This window comes from Rhizoctonia solani, chromosome 15 (genome assembly GCF_016906535.1).
Source record: "Rhizoctonia solani chromosome 15, complete sequence".
NCBI classification, from domain to species: Eukaryota; Fungi; Basidiomycota; class Agaricomycetes; order Cantharellales; family Ceratobasidiaceae; genus Rhizoctonia; species Rhizoctonia solani.
The window spans coordinates 468,237-489,434 of NC_057384.1; the positions used below are offsets into that span (position 1 = coordinate 468,237).

Below are 21,198 nucleotides of genomic sequence, written 5' to 3' on the forward strand. Positions count from 1 at the left end.
TATTGCGCTCTCAAGCTCTAGATTTCGGGTTTTACTTCAGAGAGGAATAGTCTGGAATGGTACATGTTAGGCAGATTATTTACCGCTGCAATTGTGCTGTGTCGTCATATCAATCATAGTACCACGATGCGGGACTTGCCAGTGCGCGCCTTGTCCTTTCATTCCATACAACGTGGTCCGAGCTCGATTTGTTTGCTGCAGGTTTGCCTCACCTTGCGTTCTCCGCAAGTCTTCCCCATGCGCACCACTGCTACACACATGGCCTGGTTTGGCCTTTGCCAACTCGCTAGTCCGTAGGGTCTGCACACACAGATAAAGTTATGCTAGTTACCGTTCCTCGTATTCACCCCAGCCAGCTCGGTGGTGCGACCCTGGTGGCACCCCGACTCAGCGTCTCGCCTCTCCTTCCCCCATTCCTCCGTCCTCCAGCACTGGTCGTTTGTATTTTCCTACTTCTACTTCTACTTCTACTATCCCTTTCCCACTGAAACAGCCCGAGACCAAGCAAGATACTTTGACTTTTATTCATATATGCGTCATCTCTTCTACGCCCATAGCTTAGATTTCGAAGTGACTGTTCTGGCGAATCCATCCATTTAGTAAATGTATCAAATATTCATGAAATGGAGCAAAGGTCATTAATATATTAAAGGTAAAACTTGCATCCGAGCCAAAGAAAGTTTTAGAAGCGAAGGTAGCTAGGACAAAAGACAGTGCACGAATATAATGCACATACAGTATAGGGATAGTTGGTGGCTCGAGACGCCCAGCAATCACGTGAGTATGTGTGGGTATTTCCTTGCTGGAGAGGAATCTTGATTTTGCCTAGTTCGTTTTGCGGGAATTACTATGTAGTGACTCATCATCAACCCACCTGAATGCTGACGTTGGTACATCCCTTCATCAGCACTTGGTCACATTGCCTAACTTGGATAGTGTCGACACAAGTACATTTCAGCCGGGGCCCCGGGAAGAGCGCAAACCTTAATGTAAAATATTGGTACCAAAGCAGGGTGGTGATATCAAAAGGAAGTTGGTGGATATGATACCATTATACGGACATGAGCCCATGCCGCCCCAGAGGGCTCAGGAGCAAAACCAGGTTTTACCAAAAACACTCTTGGCCATCAGGGCCTCCCAAACCACACGACAATATTAGTAGCTAAGCTCACGTTGTGAGCATTGCGGTACGTGGTTTTGGAGTTTGGGCCCTTGAGTTACCATGCGGTTCGGATCAACATACGATTTGGTATTTTAGTGGTCTTTAAAGAAAGCGTGAGGCTAACGGGATATCCGATCGATTTCCCGGGCGGGACGACCGAAGGAGCTCAGGAGTCTTGCTCATTTTTGCTTGGAAGCTCACATTATTAGCTCACAAGAATTTTGGAATATTCGCCAAAGGGAAAGGTTTCTCCTTTATTGTTCATGTTCATTTGAAAGCCCCAATAGCCATTTTTGTTCGTGGCAACTTTTGCCGAAGGCGCTCTTCCCCGTCTGTACATGTCTTATGTGCTATACAAACCCCAAAGACTCTCGACAGGTCTCTCCAATGTTAACGTTAATACGAGATCAGTAATATTGCATGAGTTTGAGCTCCACCGCTTGTTATAGTTACCCGTGAACACATGTCAATTGCTTGAATTGTTGCCCAAGGGTGTTTTGCAGAATATAGTCGCTCGAGCGATCAAAAAGAACAACCAGCTGACTGCAGAGTTTGATCGTAGGCGCAAGTAGCTCTGTGCTGCATGCAAAAGACTCCGGACCTTTACCATTTCTCCGCGGTACTAAGATGAGATACATGGTGTCAGATGATGCACTTGTCATTAATCTGCTCGTCTTAGTAGCCCTTAGAACAAAATGTTATGACATAATACATTTCAGTCCAGGAGTTTGTGTTGAGGTATTTATTATACTGTCAAGCCGTGATTAGTTGGTTAGCACCAAAATTGTGAGCGTGAGGCCCATAAATACCAGCAAGCGCGAGTTATCCCAGTCACACAGAAATCACTTTCTACTCTGATTCTGTACCGTAAGATATAACAATCATCTTTCTAAAAGTGAGATTATCTTGTTATTCAATGTTACTATATGGTTTTCGGCTATATGCATATGTTTTGGCCGGCATATACTGACTTAACAACCCTGTTATTATAGCCTCATGTTTCTCGACACACTATCCAAGACACCAGGTATTCTAACCCCTTTTGATGCCGAGTTCAATAGGGGGGTAGATCGTCCAACAGCATCGGTGAGTGATGAACCAAACTTGTTGGTGACATAATTACGATTCGTGGTTTTAAATCTCACCTACAGGGATGCAATGAAAGCAACGGACAACCTCATCAAGCTAGAGGTGTAGCTGTTGGCACTGTAGCTGTATGTATTTCAGCTAGTAGTATGAACGCTAATAATGACTCCTAGATGCAGTCGTTAGGAAGCAAACTCACCGGTACGGGAGAGCGTCCAGGGGCGAAGGAGCATGATTCTCTATCAGCGTTTCCACGAAGGGGGTCAGAAGGCTTCGTGCTTACTTCCGAACAAGTCCAAGAATTGCGCGCACTAGTTTGCTCGGGTCAGGCCTTGACTATTGCTGCCGGAAGCCTATATCAAGCAGCCGCATTTAATGGCAACTTACTTCACGCTTTGAAACTACCCCATGTGGTTGTTGTTCCGACCACTGTCAAGGAGATTCAAGATATAGTCAGGTTTGCCCGGACACCGTATCAAACTTACCGTTAAAAATGGGGGGCACTCTTTCGCTGGTTATTCTCTCAATCATGACGGGATCTTGATAAACATGAAGAGCTTTGGCCCCAAGGGAATTACCTTCGATCTTGATAGTACGCCCAAAACCGCAACTATTCCGGCAGGATGCCGATGGGGCGATGTCTATAGATGCTTGGAGGAAGCAGGTCGTAGCGAAATGGTTCTGGGAGGGCGATGTGCTTCAGTCGGCGTTTCAGGTTTTACTATGGGCGGGGGCGTTAGCCCGTTTTCTCGTCAGTATGGTCTAGGGATAGATAGCGTTCTTAGCTTCAGGCTCATCACTGCCGATGGGGACGACATCACCGTTGGTCGGAAAGATACTTGCGAAAGGAAGAAGAACCTGTTTTGGGCTTTACGGGGTGGAGGCGGGGGTAACTTTGGGGTCCTTGTCGAGTTCACTACCCAACTCCACGACCTTGGTAACAATGATGGGATGGTAATTGGCGGAGGTTTTTCCTGGAAGTTCCCCGAGGGCCAGTCCAAGTTCAAAGAAATGATCGACAAGCTTAATTCGCATGATCAACCATGGCCTAACGAACTCACCATGAATGTACTTTGGCGGGGGGACCGAGGGCAGTTGACGGTAGTATACGATGGAACTGAGGAGAATCTCCACAGACACATCGAACCCTTGACAGGCTTTGGAGGAGAGTCAAATTTCAAGCTATGCAAGTGGTCAAATATTGCTATTCAAGAACAAGGATGGGGCCCAGGGAGCCCGGCATTCCATCATCACACCCCCTTCATCTACGGTCATCGTGCTTTGAGCTCAGACTTCATTTCGAAAGTAGACACGATCATGGAAGAGCTACGTGGAGTACTAAGTAGATACGACCCAAACGGGAAGGCATATCTAACTTGGGTTCATGTCGGGGGAAAGGCTGCAGAGGTTGGCGCAAAGGACACAGCGTTCTATTGGCGCGATGCTTCGTACGTCAGCTACTTAAAGCTCCAGTGGTACAATCGTCACGCGACAAACGCAATGATCGACTACGTGCGAAAGGTCAAGCAGAAGTTACTCCCGTACACATTACAAGGCAAAGCGGCTTATGTAAACTTTACCGACCCAACTATTCCTAACTGGCAAGATGCGTACTATGGAGACAACTACCCTCGTCTCCAGCAGGTCAAAAAAGACTGGGACCCTGATAACTTCTTCCGCTTTGAGCAAAGCATCGAGCTGCCAGGACAGAAGGGTGGGTCACCTTACCTCTGACGTTGTCAAGAGCTTTAATGCCGTATGCTGACCACTTTACTTTTGTGCATGAAACGCTATCTCCATACGACATGGGTCTGAATACAGATACCGGGAGGAGCTTAGACAAGGCGATCGAGCAAATCAAGGATGATTGGTACGCACACTCGCTACCCTGCACAGAGGAGCTTTGGAGCATGGAGGACCCATCGGAAGATGAGGTGCTGGAGGTTATCAGAAAGCAATGTATGCTCTAAAGGGCGGTCTTCTCGTGAATTAAACTTGGCGACCGTTTAGTATTAAACTTTCAATTGTTTATCGATGACCTTGTATCAAATTGCTGTATTGTCCGTACATATTGATTGTGGTTCGCCGCCTTCTACCGAGCTTTTGGCCTTTGATTATACACATTTACTTAAGAAATCATTCATAGTATAGCTATCCATTCGAAGTTCAATATGCATGGATGAATTGCGGAATCTCGAAAACCAAGAGATTTGCGCGGGGATGTGGCCGACTGACATGGCGGTTGCAATAACTCCACGATTGTTTCAATATAGTCGTATTCATACGTTAATCACAACTTCCTAGCCATTAATCAACCTTTCACCCAGATGTAATAACCTTCAATCTCATATTCCATCGGCACTGGTACTGAGCACGAGCTGCCGGTGCTCTTCTGACCTCAACCTAAGCTCAAATTCGAATGGCTTTAACTCACTAATATTATTAGAAAAGGTGAGCCATCGCCTGTCCCTTCGTAAATACTGGTGTGAATTCACTCACAATATCATAGAGTTACGCTCCGGTTCGGCTTGAGGTACAATAACATCACCGTTAATGTCTTTCTTCTGTAAGAAAGTAAAGATCGAAAGCATCGATGCAGCGATAATGAACGCCGAGTCTTCTGCAAAATGAAAGCCGGGACATTTGCTGGTAGCCATACACAGCGATTGGTTGGTGGGATGCCGCTCGTACTTGAGATCAATTGTTTGGAGGATGTACTCACCGTCTACCCCATCCAAAGGCTGATGGACGTGGAACCTCGGGGTCCAGAAACCTATCGGGATCAAACACTTCAGGATCTTTGTAATGACGGGGATCACGACCCACAGCCCTAATCATATGACACGGTCAATTATCACGAAGTATTTTCGCTAGCAAAAGTTTTACCATAGGTTTCCTATTCTATTCGGTGGTTCGAGCCAATAAAGTCAAAGCGAAATTAGCACAGTATATGCCACAATGGACATCTCCTACATTGTTGTTCCCTTTTGAATGTTATAACCTCTGTAAATATCATCCTGATCGCATGCATGGGGTAATGCTAGGGTTCGAGCAAAGCAAACAATGGGTTATACTAGTTAAGTTGGCAGACATCTTGCACGCTGGAGCCAATCTCACCAAACGGCATAACGGGATACAATCGGAGCACTTCGTCGATTAGGTTCCTGATGTATGGTAGTCGCTTCTTGTCGGACATTTTCGGTAAAACGGCATGACCGAGAAGAGAGGTGAGCTCTCTCTGCGCCCTCGCCTGTGCATCGGGATTTACGACCATTGCGAATATAAAATTGATGAGAAGAGTGGTAGACTACCACAGGGATGAGTCTCTGATCATACACGGTAGATCTACTGCAGGAATCACTCACAGTGTCTGCTCCGGCTGTTGGAGATATTTAGCACTATCCTTAATTATACACTTCAAGTAAACCAACCTCCAAATGTTGTGACTCCGATTTCCTTTAACCACTCTTCCCGTTCGGCAGCACTCGATCCAGATAATAGCTCGTGATCTTGAAGTAAAGAGCCGATAATAGAGGTTTGATGTGTTCCTGTGGCCTTCATTTGCATATATCATCACTACCAAGTAAAGAGAGTAGCTGTTACGAAATTGAAACTCACCACCCGAGATTTGACCCATTCATATGGCTCCTTTCTTGCTTTTTCTTTCTGTGCTCCATATTCTCTCGCTGTGACCTTCCAGCCAGTCCCAGGAAACCAGTCTGGAATGTATGCCATAGCTGGGAACAGGTTAACAAGGAAATCTTTAAGCATCACATTCAGCTGTGTGTCAAATCGTCACGGTTCGCGGTCCGCCACCTACTTGTTTGCATGCTCGCAGATGTTACGTTATGTACAGTCAGCTGCAGTTCTTTCATAAATGGGTCCTGGGGGGTCTTGGGTTTATACCCGTAGGCAAGCTGGAGCATCATAGATCCCAAAGCACTTTGATGTTGTCAACACCACGAGCTACTAATTCAAGGCCTAAATTAGTAGGACTTACAAGTTGATTTCGTCTTTTATGTGCTCAAACGGTTGCACATGATTTGTAGCACTCAACAGGCGTCTGAGAAGGAAACGGGCTTGCTGCTCCTGGAAGTCATTGAACTGGGCAACAGCGCGTATGCTAAGCCAATTGTTCATTATTCGACGATAGTGCCTCCAGGCATCCCCATATTCCATCAGCGGGAGGTTTCCCGGCCAGTTCATCCTGAATGGTCAATAAGGTGTGGACCAATAAACAAGGGTGCTTACATACAATGAAGGATCTTTGACCATGGGTACGGGTGGTCGGGATGAGTAAGACGCTGTGCGTTTCTCAAGAACATCGGATATAGCTTCTGCAGAGTTAAGAATAATATAAATCAGTACATCAGTAAAAGATTCCTTTTTTCAGTAGGATATGGCCTGAAAATTACAATGTTAGTATGCCTCCCTCAGCATAACCAGAACTATGGAAGAATTGATACCTAAGATCAGTATGTATTGATCTTGATTTCAGCTCAATTCCACTTAAACACACGCACTAATTTTTCAGTATTAAACCTTGTACAGTGGTAAAGAGCAAGAATGGCTGAGCCACGTATAAGCTGACTTGAAAATCTAACATTCTCAATTGTAGTTGCTAGAAGGTTTGTGAGGACTGTTCTACTTCGGCAGAGATGGGGGGTAGGTAAGTGATATCGAACGTACGGATATATGTGTACCCTTTATATGGAAGTTCCACTTCATCTGATTTATGGAGGTATGACGCAGATAAAGCAAGTCCCAATATGTTTAAGTGACCGAGATATCCGGCCCCGAATGTTACCAGCCCCTTGGGCACATGGTGAATTTGTTCCGGGAGTCATCGACTCGCATATATTGTGCGTGATGGCAGTGCATGATGGCAGTGCGTGATGATAACGAGATAAATACGTCAATGCGTCGTAAGCACAAATAAGGCGCTCTATGAAGGAATTGGTACAAGGAATAGGGACTACCTAGACACAATGAATGCTCACGGGTCGGGTGGTTTGATCCTGTTTAGCTGCAGAGTGGTGGACTGGACAAAAAGAGAACACTGAGAGTGTCTCTAGTAATGGTAGGCACTTAACGAAATCACCTACTTCTCTAAAAGGGCCACTGAGCTCCAGCGTAGTGATTGGTTACGGGGGCCCCAGGTAGGTTTGAGCCCTTATACACAACAAAATCTGGGCGCCGAATGAGTGATGCCGCCCTCGCAGGCTCGGCTGCGCTGAATAAATCTGAACTACGACTCATCGAACTCTCGGAACCACACCGTACAGCTATATATTGCTTCAGATATTGATGTGCTCCCCTCTCCTATACTAGCAAAACGAATGAGATACAATATAGACATGCAAATACAATCTAATGTATATATGCATAGTTCACAGTTGGTTTCCCGGAATTCATAAAATCCCTTTATGGTCATGGTTCTATGATAAAGTATACGCAGACACGCCGAGCTTGGCAGACCGCGCGGCAAGTTACCGCAGTTACAATCAGATGTATGCACTTAGGATTCGGCAGTATCATACGGAGAGCCAGGTTCGAGTACCCGAATGTGTTAGTATTAATTTGGTTAGCTTGTGAAATAATAGTGACTGTCTGTGGTGGCTCTTAGTCCACAGCATAGGTATCGACATAGTGGTATCATTCCACAATCTAGTGAACAAATGTGGGCAGGCGGTTGGCTACTGGCATTATTTTTGAGAAAACATACTTGCCCGCCGGCTTGGCGGCTTGTTCGGTTGCAATAACGTGAGATTTGTTTGAAAATAATTACACCGAAACATTGGTGATGGTGCCGACCCTAGTCCTGAAGTCCCCCAGAGTTGCCAGGTCTCGGTCAACCTTCCACCTAAAGGCAAGCTCTCTTGGGTTCATTCTCCGTCAGCATCAATGCTGAGTAAGAGCTGGTGATGCTCTTCCGACCTCATCTTGAACTCAAATCAAACGGCTTTAACTCGCTACCAGTAGAAAAATCAACTTATTTCTCAGCATTTGACAAACAATTACCCTGAGTGCGAACTCACAATACGGTGCAGTTACGTTCCGTTTCAGCTCGTGGTACGATAGGATGACCGCTGCTATCTGTTTTCTGTGAGAAAGTAAAAACTGACAATAATGAAGTAGCCATGATGAATGCCGAGTCTTCACCGAAATGCAAGCCAGGACATTTGCTGATGACATAAACAGAGTTATTAGTGGGACGTCATCAATATTTCTACTCGGCCAACTGAAGAATGTGCCTACCGTCTACCCCACCCAAACATTGATGGTCGCAGGACCTGTGGGTCAAGAAACCTATCAGGATCGAAGGTTTCAGGATCCTTGTACTGGCAAGGGTCCCGACCAATGGCCCTAACAATAGCCCACTATGAGCTATGGCTGAACGACGTCGCCAGTCAGGTCTTACCACAAATTCCCGATTCTGCTCAGCGAGTCGAGTTCGTGATGAATTTGATCAAGGTCAGTATAGTAGCCCGTGCGATAACGAACATTCCTTACATGGTCGTTCCCTTTTGGATGTTATAGCCCCTGTACGTATCGTCTTGGTGGCATCCATGGGGCAACGCTAGAGTAGAGATCAAGCCAAGAAAGACGCGTGCAAGTTGATCAGTCCGACCTCTTTCACATTGAAGCCAACCTCACCCATCGGCAAAACGGGATACAACCGAAACACTTCGTCTATCACGTTCCTGATGTACGGTAGTCGATTCTTATCTGACATCTTCGGTAAAGTGGCGTGACCGAGAACAGAGTCGAGTTCTTGCTGGGCCTTGGCTTGAACGTCGGGATTCACGACCATCGCGAATACAAAATTGACAAGGAAAAGGTGGTCTGTCGTCGGAATATATTGGTTGTTCACAGAGAGCCCGAGTTTTGTTTGAAGAGTCGCTTACCGTGTCTGTCCCAGCTGTGCAGAAACTTCAGGTTTAGTATTGTTCCTGGACATGATATCTAGATACACTGACCTCCGACTATAGTGATTCCGATTTCTTTCAACATTTCTTCCTGCTTCGCGGGACTCAGTCCTGATAACAGTTGGTGATCCTGAAGTAAAGAGCCCAAAATAGAGACTTGATGTGTTCCTTGCCCTGCAGTATTATATATGTGTATCAAATACAGAGAAAGGAAGGACAAGCTGTAAGAAACCAAACACTCACGACCTGAGATTTCGCCCATTCATATGGCTCGCTTTTAGATTCTTCCTTTTGTGCGGCATATTTCCTGGCTGTGGCTCTCCAGCCAGCTCCGGGAAACCAGTTTGGAATGTATACCATTATCGGGAAGACATTGACGAGAAAATCTGGATAGTCATGATCGGCCCAGTGTCCATCAACAATATGTTAAAGCTTACTACTTACTTGTTTGCATGACTGCGCACGATAAATTATGCAACGTCAGTTGAAACGCCTTTAAAACCTATCCTGTGGAGTTTTGGGCCGGTACCCATAAGCGAGTTGAAACATAGTCGACCCCAAAGCACTTTAAACCATCTTCATTTCAATAATCTGCAAAGAAAAAAAAAAGTGTGGTTTACAAAAGTAGGACTTACAAGTAGATTTCCTCCTTGAGCTGATCAAATGGCTCCTGATGGCCCGCAACGCGCATTATCCGTTTCAAGAGTGAACGAGCTTGCCGCTCTTGCAGGTCGTTGAACTGGGTCACGGCGCGCACGTTGAGCCAATTGTTCATCATGCGACGATAGTGCCTCCAGGTATCGGTATACTCCATCAGCGCAAATATTTCGGGCCAGTTCATTCTGCGGAGCCGATTGGATGCGAACTCGGATAAGTCAGCGTTTGGCTATTGGCTTACAGTGAGGGATCCTTGACCATGGGGACAGGTGGTCGGGACGAGTGGAATACAGCATGCTTGTCAAGAAGCTCGGACGCAGCTTCCGCAGAATTGACTATGATATGCTTATGGCCGAGTATTTCTAAGTAAATAATGTCCGCTAACGATTAAAAGTGAGTCAGTATACATCTACGCCTTGTGAATCGTCCATAGAATGTATACATTTCAGTTGTTGTCCAAGTTTCGCGAACGAGATGTACTCGTAGCCAGGAGGGATCGAGAACAGGTTGCCGAGAAACGGAAGAGACCAGGGAGAAGGTGGGTGGCGGATTTTTGGGCGCCGAATCCGGTTCCAGGAGTAGCAAACCACAGCGGCTGTGAGTGCCGCGTACAGAGTGGCTTGGGTATCTATCATGCTACGATTGTGCCTGGAATAATTCACGGGGGTTGTACAGTGCAAGGTGGATCACATCGAAAATGCGGGTACAATCGCGTCTTTTATGCGATAATCTGATGCATTACGGCCATCCGATTTAGGTGTAGTCGATACATATTGGATAAATAAAGGCATCCATGAACACGAGATGTTCTTGGATCGGATATATACGGCCTTGGGTGCGATACTATCCCTTTTAAATACCGTGTGGACTGTGCGTTGGTTATAGACTTACCGATTCGAGATTAGTCGACTCTTAGAGACTGATACCAGTAGAATGTGTGGCAGGATACAGTAGACATTTCGAATTTGGTGGATTGCAGATAAATGCGCTTAGTAGTTAATGATATAAAACGGATATTCGAATTCGAACGTTCAGAACTGTGTTAACTGTGGGCATGACCGTGATAGTGTGTACCAGTCCAATAAAAGTGGCCAATTCAGGCGGACGGTTGGTCCTTGACATTCTTTTCAAGAAATATGGGTTTTTTTCTGATACACACAGCACTGGCATCAATATGTTTACGGCTCTTCAAGATTTGTTTGCGCTAACGCTGCAATTGGTGCAAATGGGGCCTTGCTTTGGAAGAGGAATTAAGCCCACACAGTTAACAAATAATAGGTGTTAAGCGCCACTTCAGGGGCGGATCCAATGACACGGGCTTTACCAATGGATGTAATCACGACCACTTGCACAACCACGGCTCACAGGATTTTAGTAGGGATAATATCAAGTCGACTCACTTGGTACCCACACGAGGCAGATCGAAAAGTACAAAGACTATATTGATATCATCGGCTAATAAACTTGATGGATGGAACAGCACACCAACACCTTCACCGAGCAACACTCCGAGTTCTCCATTCCCACAACTTCTCATCGTCATCGTCCCTTGCATCTCACACACTTACAGCACTCTATGCAGAATACTTGGATCTGCTAGCACGGTCGTTTGCTGCCCATTCTCACCACGGTGGACGAACAAATCCGTCATGGCCGGATGCCGTCAATGCCTTGTCAGAAGTCGGGGTTGATGTGGATGAGTTGTCCACGTGGCTGGGGACTGAAGCTGGGGAAGTGGGCAAAAATACGTCGTTGCGGGACGAGGTCCAGATGCGGGAAGAAAGGGGGTACTGGGAGTGAGTTCCTGGCATGCCAATGGGGTGGGTGTAAGTGTTGGTGTGGGTGTCGAGGACGCTAGGAAGAAGGAGTTGATTTCGTTAGATGGCAAGTATTACCATTTCTTTCGTTTTATCTGTTCTAGGGCTCATTGTCTTTTAGAGCATTTATCAGAGGGTGTAGTGCGGGGTGAACCAGGAATCCACCTTGTTTACGCTCAATTACCCTCACCTGTCCAATCGGATAATGAGGATGAGGACGAGGATAGTCCGTATCAAGTATATACACCAGACTCTAAACCCGTTGCACTCCCGCCATCTCCAATCTCCCGCTCACCCTCTCCAGCATCTAAACGAACGCGACCCAACGAATGGACAACTTCTCCACCAGACCATATTCCCGATTTTCTCCCGCCCTTTCCAACAACCAGCCCGTCCACGGCTCCTGCTCCAATGCCCAGTACCAAATTGTCGAGGCACAAGTCAGTCCCGTCGATATCCTCAACAGGAGCGATACCTTACGTCCGCTCGGCACTCGCAAATGCCTCATTACCACCATTGGAGGCCCCGGTCCGGTCCGTTCCACCAAAGGAAATAAGCACCATTACTATTCCCTCGGTCGCACTACGGGAAGCTTTATCCCAACACTCTACCGATCCTACACCCCCGTTTCCATTTCCCCAGTCAACACCTGGAACAAACCCAGCTCGGTCCAAGGCAGCGCGTGTGCTCGCCAATGCACTCAATCAGGCCTTCGACGCGTCAGACTCAATGTTTGGCGCCTGGGGTGGAGTGGAAACTGGCCAACCGCATGGTCATGGATTCGGTGTACCTGTGCTACTCGACCAACAAGGCGAACTCGTGCTCGGGAAGAAAGGGTTCGATAGAGTGGGGTCGTTGGCAACTAGTGGTGTAGGAGGCCGAGTTATTCCAAGAGAACAGGATATAGGAAGTGTTATGGGTATGTCTATCTATGGATTCACATGCAAGTACTGACCTTCTCCCATCCCAAATTTTTCGGTAACAGGTTACCTAAACTCTGCAATCCTTCCACTAGCCCATACATTCCTTGCGCCCTCGGCTCTCCACAAAATAACGCGCATTGTTCCACCACAACCGCTCCGGGACTCGGCAGATGCGGACAAAGCTCAGCCCATGTTTTATCATACGGAAAGATCGACGATTGCACCATGGTGTTTGCCCGTGCCCGAGGCGGATGGTGGAGGCCCATTGAACGGAACTGGAGAGGGACTGCCCGAGGCCAGACTGGTTCCTACGTGGGATTGGACTGCCAAGGATTATGAGAGTGGGCTGAGGAGAGCAAAGGCGTAGTACCGTAGTGCGCCCGAAAGGCTCATTGGGGGGGGGGGGGGGAATACTGGGATGTCCGGTTACCGGTTGTAGATTCAAGCCGGCCGTTGGGATGGTACTCTACGCACACTTCTGAGCGTAGATGCTTGTTTGGCTGAAGCCTCGAGTTGGGGTGTTCGGACTCGCGCTGGTGTGCGTAGCTCTGAGTTGTGATCGGCGGTGTTTTGTATTTACTGTGACTAATATATTGGGGTGTTGTATGATTTCACTTTAACGCGTACTGACGTTCGTTTGGGGCGGAGCCTTGGCTCATTAGGGCATAGTTGAGCTCATTGGGGCATGGGTTGAGCTCATTGGGCGCACGACTTGGGGCGCTAAGGTGTAATGCATAGCCTGCAAGATCCGGAACTCATTACTCCAGCCCTGCACTTATCAATGTATTGGGGGCCAGCCTTAATACATTGGGGGTACAGCATGATGTGCAAGGCACCTTATCAGACGTGCTCAATGTCCCCCTGGCCTCGGACGCTGTCTGGGGACCTGGCCAAGGCCTTGGGCAAGTGGTCACGCGTCTAGGCCGAGGGCCCCAACTTCTTTATATAGTAATATATTGTTGTTTGCTTGGTCATGATTATAAAAGAGGCAAGACCATTACGTCGAGGCGTATCCCCCCACCCCCCAACCACAACCACCCCACTACCTGTTCCAGTATGCCGAATAGCAAGCCCGGTTCCGTTGAGGTCGGCGCTGCCACCAATGGCGAGTCCGCCGTCCGCCGTTCGTGGATCCATCCCGACAGCCTTGTGGACCGACCGGCCGAGGGCATTAATATCATCCACGATGTCCTCCAATACGCTGCGCGCACCCACGGCTCGAAACAGGCCATCGGATGGCGCAACATTGAGAAGATTGTCGAGGAAGAGAAGGAAGTTACCAAGAACGTTGGCGGCAAGCAGGTCACCGAGAAGAAAGTATGGAAGTATTTCCAGCTTTCAGATTACCAGTACTGGTCCTTTGTCGAGTTCCGCGACTACTGCATGGAGGCTGCTCGTGGTCTCGTCGTGTTGGGAGTCGAAAAGGGCAAGGTGTTCAATATTTACGCGCAGACTTCGTAAGTGGCGTTATGGATTTAGTCTGGTGGCGGACAGGCAACTGACAAGTGGGGTGGGGGTGATCTTAGGGTGAATTGGCAAATGATGGGTCATGCATGCGCGGCGATTGGCACGCCTATCGCTACAGCTTATGACACCCTTGGTGAATCAGGCCTACAGCACTCGCTCGATGAGCCTGAATGCCAGGGTGTATTCACCAACGCCGACTTGCTCCCTACGCTCCTAGGTGTTTTGCCCAAGACGCCCACCGTGAAATTGGTTGTCTATGACGGCAAACCCAGCGACAAGGTTCTCGAAGACATCAAGGCAGTTCGCGAGGGCTTGACCGTCCTCCACTTGGATGACGTCCGCGCCAAGGGTCGCGAGAACCCGGATGTGGATACCAAGTCCCGTCTACCCACCTCGGAAGACACCGCATGCATCATGTACACCTCTGGATCGACTGGCGCGCCCAAGGGTGTCGTCTTGAGCCACGGAAATCTCATCGCGTCCCTCGGAGCCATCAAGACGCTCCTTGGACACCACCTCAAGCCCGATGATGCTTTCCTCGCATACCTTCCGCTCGCTCACATTCTCGAATACATTGTCGAACTCGCTCTGTTCTTTGTTGGAATGACCACCGGATACGGGCGCGTCAAGACCTTGACTGACGCGTCTGTTCGAAACTGCCTGGGCGACATTCGCGCCTTCCGTCCGACGATCATGGTTGGTGTTCCTGCCGTTTGGGAGACTATTCGCAAGGGTATCATGGGCAAGGTCAATGCTTCAGGAGGACTCAAGAAGAGTGTGTTCATGGGCAGTATGTCCATCAAGAAGGCTGGCGTTCCTGGCCTTACCCAAGCCGTCGACTCGCTCGTATTCAACCAAGTCAAGCAACAGACTGGAGGTCGTCTCCGCCTGACGCTCAGTGGTGGTGCCGCGCTCTCTCGCGAGACTCAAGAGTTCTTGTCCTTGGCTCTCGTTACTGTCCTTCAAGGTACGTCATGTGTAACCCGTGGCGAGCTCGTTGTACTGACAATACTGTGTAGGATACGGAATGACCGAGTCGTGTGGAATGTGTGCTATCCTTCCTCCCGAGTACATGTCCTACGGCCCCGTTGGTGTTCCCGTCCCATCGATTGAAATTAAGTTACTCGATCATCCCGAAGCCGGATATCTCTCGACCAATGATCTCCCGCAGGGTGAGATCCTTATTCGTGGCCCTTCGGTGACCAAGGGTTACTTCAAACGTGATGATCTCAATAACGACAAGGAGATCTTTGCTGGCGACGGTTGGTTCAGGACCGGCGATGTCGGCCAATGGAACAAGGATGGCACACTAAGCATCATTGATCGTATCAAGAACTTGGTCAAGCTGCAGGGTGGAGAGGTATGTGAATATATTGTTTTTCGGAAGATTGGAGCGCTGACGCCACCGGTTCTATAGTACATTGCACTGGAGCGCCTCGAGTCGACCTACAAGTCTTGCGACCTCGTAGCCAATATCTGCGTTCATGCCGTTCCGGACGCGAAGCAGCCCATGGCCCTGATCTACCCACACGAATCTAATCTCCGCCACTTCCTCCAGTCGGCCAACCTCCCTAATGTTGACTCCTCTGCCGACCTCACAACTCTCTGTCACAACAAGGCAGTCGCCGAGGCCGTGCTCAAGCAGTGCAACGTAGTCGGAAAGAAGGCCGGTTTCAAGCCTTTGGAGATCTTGGAGGCCGTTGTCCTCACGCCTGAAGAATGGACACCCGAGAACGAGCTCGTTACTGCTGCGCAGAAGATTCAGAGGAAGAAGATTGCACAGAAGTACGACAAGGAGATTAAGGTTAGTATTATTGTTACTAGTTTGGATCTGGTATTAATTCTTGCTACAGGAGGTATACAAGGAGGCCCAGTAAATGCCTCGCAAGCTTTAGGCTCGGGCTCTATTCTTTTAAAGGCTCTGAAGCCGAAGTATGATGACCTTGGAGAATGTTAGGACTTGAGATACCTCATGATTCGCGACGCTGATTGATTTTGTACGATAATTAAACGAATGGAACGTCTGTTATTTACTTTATGCACGTGCGTTGAGCTTGGGAAACTCGCTGTTGGTTGGCCTGTAGTACATCGGGGTAGGGTCGATCCGAATATCTCAGCTAAAGGCACCGCGCAGATGCTGGGGCGAGTAGTGCCGGGCAGGCGACGGACCAACTACAAGACACGGAGGAATAGATACATATACACACGGTGAGCAAGTGATTGGCTGGAGATAAGCCAGTTGGCCTTGAAAAAAAAAAAAGAAACATCGCCGACGAGAAGAATGACAAAAATATCGTACGACGGATTCCTCGACCATGCGTCATCGTCATGGTGTCCCCCGCAAAATCGAGACTGAGCCGCGACAGTGTGGGGAAGTTCTTGATTTGTCAAGGAAGTATTGGGGTGGCGATGTGGCTGTGGAGCAACCACCCTTGTGTTCTATCATTTGTTAGGCATCAAGCATTCCGAGAAGACTTGCACTGGTTGGGATAGAACTTGGGGGTCTCCGAGCCAACGATTCCCAAAAAGAAGCATGATACCGGGCGGGTTAGAAGGCTGGTAAGCGTGTGACCGAAAAAGGAAAAGAGAGCTCGTTTAACTGACTTTACATTTTCGGGTTCTCAGTGGACTAATTTCGAGAGATTTTGGCGGGAATGTCGCTCTTTGTTGTTGTCACCGGTGCTCGTTGTCCAAGGCTAAATATTGGAGCTCAAGCTTGCTTACCAAGATGTCACATGCCTCTTGGACACTAGCGTGAATGGTGTAGTGACATAGCTCATTCGATCTCCACGGGCAAAATGATGGGCGATGAACTGGCCATTTGGGATACGAATCTCTGTACCTCTCCCTGCCGTTCTATATCACGACTGCGCCCCCCGTTTATCAAGTAGACGTATCTCCTAATCGATGCGATCCCTCTTCTTCTTTGCACAAAAGCAGTCCTCAAGGAGTTCTGGGACCAATCTGGCTCGCCCCGGTGAGCAGATTGCTGTCATTCTTTGCAGGAACCGATGGAAACCGGATCATATGGCTACCGTGTGCGACTCCTTGACTTGCAGTGTCAAATTCTCCATAGTGGAACGAAAGCATGTAAGCTTCGCTGTCTTTGTTACTCAAATGTCGCTTGCTCACTATCGAATCCAAACCCCATCGCGCAGCATTGCCGGGTGTGCGGGGGCGTCTTTTGCCATACTTGCTCTTCCAGATACATACCGCTTCATACTAGCAACCGGACAACGGCTCCTGAGACCTTGCCTATGGAACTATCGTCTGTAAACAATACTCTGGACTCACTGGTAGACTCTCGCGTATGTGATCGTTGCTATGGCCTGATCTATGGACATCATCACACTGCCATGCCTTTGACCGTGGAACCTGAGCCCTCTGTTACATCTGAGTTACTCACAGCTGATAGCAATCCCCCATTTCCGCTACTTGCACATTCAAGGCCCAGTAATACAAGCAGTGGGGTTTCTTCTGGATATACTCGAATTCGTCGACGTAGTGCTCAGCAATCTTCTTCCACCATCTCTTCATTTCAATCGACATATTTTAATCATTCTATTCAAAGTAATAGTGGTGGGGGTGGCTCTCTGTCTTCTACGCCGTCTGCTCTGGGGTTGACGTCCTTAAACTATCCTCAAAGAGCGGGTATAAACCTACTTAGGAATCTAACAATGAGAGCGATCTATGGCTGCCCAGTCAGTTACGTGGTTCTCGGACCTGCTACCGTCCTTCCCGAGAGCGTTTGAGTTTAGATGAAGATGCGCTGTTGCTTCGTAGCCAAGTAATACCTTCTGCTGAAACCGGAAATGGTGGAAATGGTAAACCCTTGGAAAGGATCATCACACCGGATTCCCCAGGTGGTGTGGACGAGTTGGTAAGGTCTGAACAAACTATCAGGGCAGACGTTCCAAACGTGATAATCAGTGGTGCAATGGTATGCTTTCGAAGCAATAATTTGACAATGATCCCCTGAAGATTGAGCTAACTCTAGTCAAATGCCGAAATCCTGGCACATCTTGGGAAACATGGCTGCATCGAGGTAACCAACGATATCGATGCATCCAAGTCCATAGATTACCCAGTCGTTGCTGGTGGATTTGGCGACATATACCGCGGCATGCTTTACGACGGCACTCAAGTTAGCATCAAATGCCTAAGACTCATGCTCGACTCGGGGACCACAGGAAGGAAACATGTCAAGGTCAGACGGAACGTATCGAGTATGAGGACAAGGTTTAAGTTTTTTGAACCAGCGAGCCGCACACGAGCTGTACGTGTGGTCAAAGTGTAACCATCCGAATGTTTTGGAAGTCTACGGAGTTGCCCGATATCGAAATCAGATTGCTATGATTTCGCCGTGGATGGAGAACGGGAACCTTAGCCAATTTTTGTCTCGGCGGCCTCAAGTGGATCGATGTGCTTTGGTAGGTGGCTTTATTATATGAATTGCTTCCTCTAGCTTATTCGCCTGGATGAGCTAGTGCATACAAATTGCCGATGGTGCTGCATACTTACATAGTCAAGGTATTGTAAGTGCATATGTCAATTTTTATTATAATGTATTCCTTTGAACCAATTATCTACCTGATCATAGGCGCACGGTGATATCAAAGGGGTGAGCCTATCGCCTGGTAATGGGCTATTAGTTATCCCTGATTCTTAGATTTAATATTGTAGGTGAATGTACTAGTAGCGCATGATTATACCCTCAAGCTCGCCGATTTTGGCAACGCAAGTTTAAAGGAGTATTCTCTACAATTCACTACTACGGCAAATGCGTTGAATATTTCACCCCGTTGGACGGTGCGTCTATTTCAGCCTAATAATACTTCAGGTCTTTGGATGGGGATAAGGTGTAGGCACCAGAGGTTGTATTTGGCGACACCGGCCACAGCGTCGAGGCTGACGTTTACGCGCTGGGCATGGTAAGTCACTTTCCGGGTATTAATTTTCACGAATTGAAACACTTCAATAGACTATTCTGGTAAAGCAAATAATGGAGGAAGCCTGTATCCGCCGTACTTATATCGTATCAGGAGGTGATTACTGGGGCAGTACCTTACGCTGGCATTAGCGACGTTACAGTCTTTGCCAAAGTTATGCAGAATATCCAGCCTACGCGACCAGAGCAACACATCCCGTCCGGAAACCCACAGGCCGACTTCCTATGGGCGCTTTTGACGACCTGTTGGGCAATTAGCCCCCGGGATCGGCCAAGCGCGGCTAGCGTAGGAGATCAAGTACGATTTTGGGGCATCTCAATTTTCACTAATATTAATCCTAACTCATGGCATAGATGAAACTAATCACGCAAGAAGGGCTGTTGAGCAAGGCCCGCTGGATTCCATATTCGGTCCTGGAGCTATCCACGTCTTGATTGCACTCTGGCACCATTAACCAATATAGAAATTAATGTCAACATCAACCTCGAATAAACTAAGTGGTCTTTACATACGGACTTTGGAGCATTAGTCTCTGAAACAAATGAGATTAGGCGAAGGTCAGTTCTGTAGTTTATGAATGGTACAAGTACTCTTTGTACTATGTATCAGTTTACCATTGCTGACTGAGTGTAGGGTAGTATCACATTGATTTGCGTGGATAAATGTGCATGCACTAGTGCATACATGTAACTATAGTTATATATGCAGATCATCGATGGGTATAGTGAAGGGATTTAATCTGGCCAAGAAGGGCTCACACAACAAATGTTAAGGTTCAAAAGCTTTGAATTGCCATTAAAACTCGCATTTACGTTAACACCACATACGACTTAAGGGCAAGGTTACCATTTGTACTGGTATCAGTCAATTCGTATACAGTAAATGATCGATGCACTCCACGTGATTATACTATTTATATATGCCATTTGTTCCTAACTACAACCTGACACGTCGTAAATGTCCGTTCAGATTGGAGAACGTGAAGTCTTCGGACATCTCCAAGATATCGAAGCAACTTGGAAAAAGATATACAATGACTCTCGTAAGTTTCATATGTAGCCATATCTCTCTACCATCGGGACGGGTCAACTTGACTCTGCTTTTAGGCATAAGCGATGTGGTCAACAAGATCAGAAACTTTGTATCGGATGGGCCCTTCTTAGCAGTTGTAGTAGGCTCTGGGGCAGAGTCTAAGCCTGTTGTATTTGCCGTCCTGCCGCTTGTCGGACAAACCCAGGCTGGTAAGTTGTAGCCATTTTATTCTACGACATACTCTTAATCGCAAATCCAATCTTTTGAAATGAAAACAATACAATATCACTAGGCCGTGTCCTGCAAGCAATCGAAGAAACAACTTCCGGTAGACCTACCTCTATTGCCACCGTGCTTACTGTCTTGCAATCCCTTGGTGCCACGTCCATTCCTGGCATGGTTGTTGGCACAGCTGTTTCAGGAGCCATAAATACAGCCAAACTCCTGAACAAACACAAACAAGGCGAGACCCCAGATGCAGCCATCCCCGAGACAGAGTCCCTGGCTACCGCGTGTAACGCATCCGAAACGACACGGTTGGTCAATGAAACTGATAGAGGGGGCATTCAAGATGAGCGCATTAATCCTGGTTCACGGGGATATTCGGATAGTTACAAGTCTCCTTCTGATGAGGTCGGCCCAATTATACGCAGGACCGTATCAAAGGACAAAACACCTCAAGAGGAACCTCAGACCATCTTATCTGGTATAGAGTCATTAGCCCATAGAGAAGCCGAAAAACTTCGATGCTGGTACAAGGTTGTTGTCAATAATTTTCGGAACACTCAGAGTCCCTTCAAAGCAAAGCTATAGGTATCTATGTGAATTTGCACATACCTTGTTTGTTAATGCCCTTCCACTATTTATGGCATATACACGCCTCTACTCTTGCATATGTACGAAATATTATTTATCACCATAGCTATCCACTGGTCATGTAACTGGGCATTCAGAAGCTATATATACGCCCAGACCCGTTAGCTAATTCAGCACATCCATATGCTCATTGTTTACTCTGGAATGCTTTCTTAAGCATGGCAAGACTTAGAAAATAATAAATCGTATTATTGGCTCAAGCGCAAAAGTTCGTTCGACTCCTGCCAGTGTTATCACTAAATCTGCCGTCAAGTACACGTTAACGGAGCAAATAGTTGAGGAGCTCTTTGTGGGAGAATG

The 21,198-nt window shown here is 47.5% G+C and overlaps 7 protein-coding genes across 7 annotated transcripts; 5 read left to right on the forward strand and 2 right to left on the reverse strand.

The window, feature by feature from the left end:
* Positions 1-2,158: 2,158 nt before the first annotated feature.
* Positions 2,159-4,218, forward strand: RhiXN_11966 (FAD-binding domain protein; the record flags this gene model as incomplete). Its single annotated transcript, XM_043331781.1, has 5 exons — positions 2,159-2,248; positions 2,314-2,376; positions 2,422-2,700; positions 2,804-3,962; positions 3,995-4,218. 5 exons carry the CDS (start codon positions 2,159-2,161, stop codon positions 4,216-4,218), a joined length of 1,815 nt encoding a protein of 604 aa, XP_043186542.1.
* A 375-nt stretch (positions 4,219-4,593) lies between these two features.
* Positions 4,594-9,062, reverse strand: RhiXN_11967 (cytochrome P450 family protein; the record flags this gene model as incomplete). Its single annotated transcript, XM_043331782.1, has 10 exons — positions 4,594-4,681; positions 4,748-5,078; positions 5,366-5,555; positions 5,614-5,627; positions 5,680-5,803; positions 5,867-6,009; positions 6,069-6,190; positions 6,249-6,455; positions 6,504-6,585; positions 8,906-9,062. The coding sequence occupies 10 exons, from the start codon at positions 9,060-9,062 to the stop codon at positions 4,594-4,596; spliced, it is 1,458 nt and encodes a 485-aa protein (XP_043186543.1).
* Positions 9,063-9,808: 746 nt separating this feature from the next.
* RhiXN_11968 (cytochrome P450 family protein) lies at positions 9,809-10,469 on the reverse strand (the record flags this gene model as incomplete). The annotated part of the gene is made up of 3 exons (XM_043331783.1): positions 9,809-10,019; positions 10,076-10,214; positions 10,277-10,469. 3 exons carry the CDS (start codon positions 10,467-10,469, stop codon positions 9,809-9,811), a joined length of 543 nt encoding a protein of 180 aa, XP_043186544.1.
* Positions 10,470-11,301: 832 nt separating this feature from the next.
* RhiXN_11969 (bromodomain associated protein) lies at positions 11,302-12,941 on the forward strand (the record flags this gene model as incomplete). The annotated part of the gene is made up of 3 exons (XM_043331784.1): positions 11,302-11,630; positions 11,756-12,570; positions 12,637-12,941. The coding sequence occupies 3 exons, from the start codon at positions 11,302-11,304 to the stop codon at positions 12,939-12,941; spliced, it is 1,449 nt and encodes a 482-aa protein (XP_043186545.1).
* A 689-nt stretch (positions 12,942-13,630) lies between these two features.
* RhiXN_11970 (AMP binding enzyme) lies at positions 13,631-15,918 on the forward strand (the record flags this gene model as incomplete). The annotated part of the gene is made up of 5 exons (XM_043331785.1): positions 13,631-14,031; positions 14,101-15,008; positions 15,061-15,401; positions 15,459-15,845; positions 15,895-15,918. 5 exons carry the CDS (start codon positions 13,631-13,633, stop codon positions 15,916-15,918), a joined length of 2,061 nt encoding a protein of 686 aa, XP_043186546.1.
* A 1,813-nt stretch (positions 15,919-17,731) lies between these two features.
* Positions 17,732-19,424, forward strand: RhiXN_11971 (Serine/threonine-protein kinase; the record flags this gene model as incomplete). The annotated part of the gene is made up of 11 exons (XM_043331786.1): positions 17,732-17,772; positions 17,825-17,981; positions 18,039-18,248; positions 18,301-18,471; positions 18,529-18,576; positions 18,642-18,662; positions 18,725-18,850; positions 18,907-18,972; positions 19,023-19,031; positions 19,084-19,287; positions 19,344-19,424. The coding sequence occupies 11 exons, from the start codon at positions 17,732-17,734 to the stop codon at positions 19,422-19,424; spliced, it is 1,134 nt and encodes a 377-aa protein (XP_043186547.1).
* A 523-nt stretch (positions 19,425-19,947) lies between these two features.
* On the forward strand, positions 19,948-20,835 carry RhiXN_11972 (uncharacterized protein; the record flags this gene model as incomplete). The annotated part of the gene is made up of 3 exons (XM_043331787.1): positions 19,948-20,032; positions 20,097-20,231; positions 20,315-20,835. The coding sequence occupies 3 exons, from the start codon at positions 19,948-19,950 to the stop codon at positions 20,833-20,835; spliced, it is 741 nt and encodes a 246-aa protein (XP_043186548.1).
* Between the last annotated feature and the right edge of the window lie 363 nt (positions 20,836-21,198).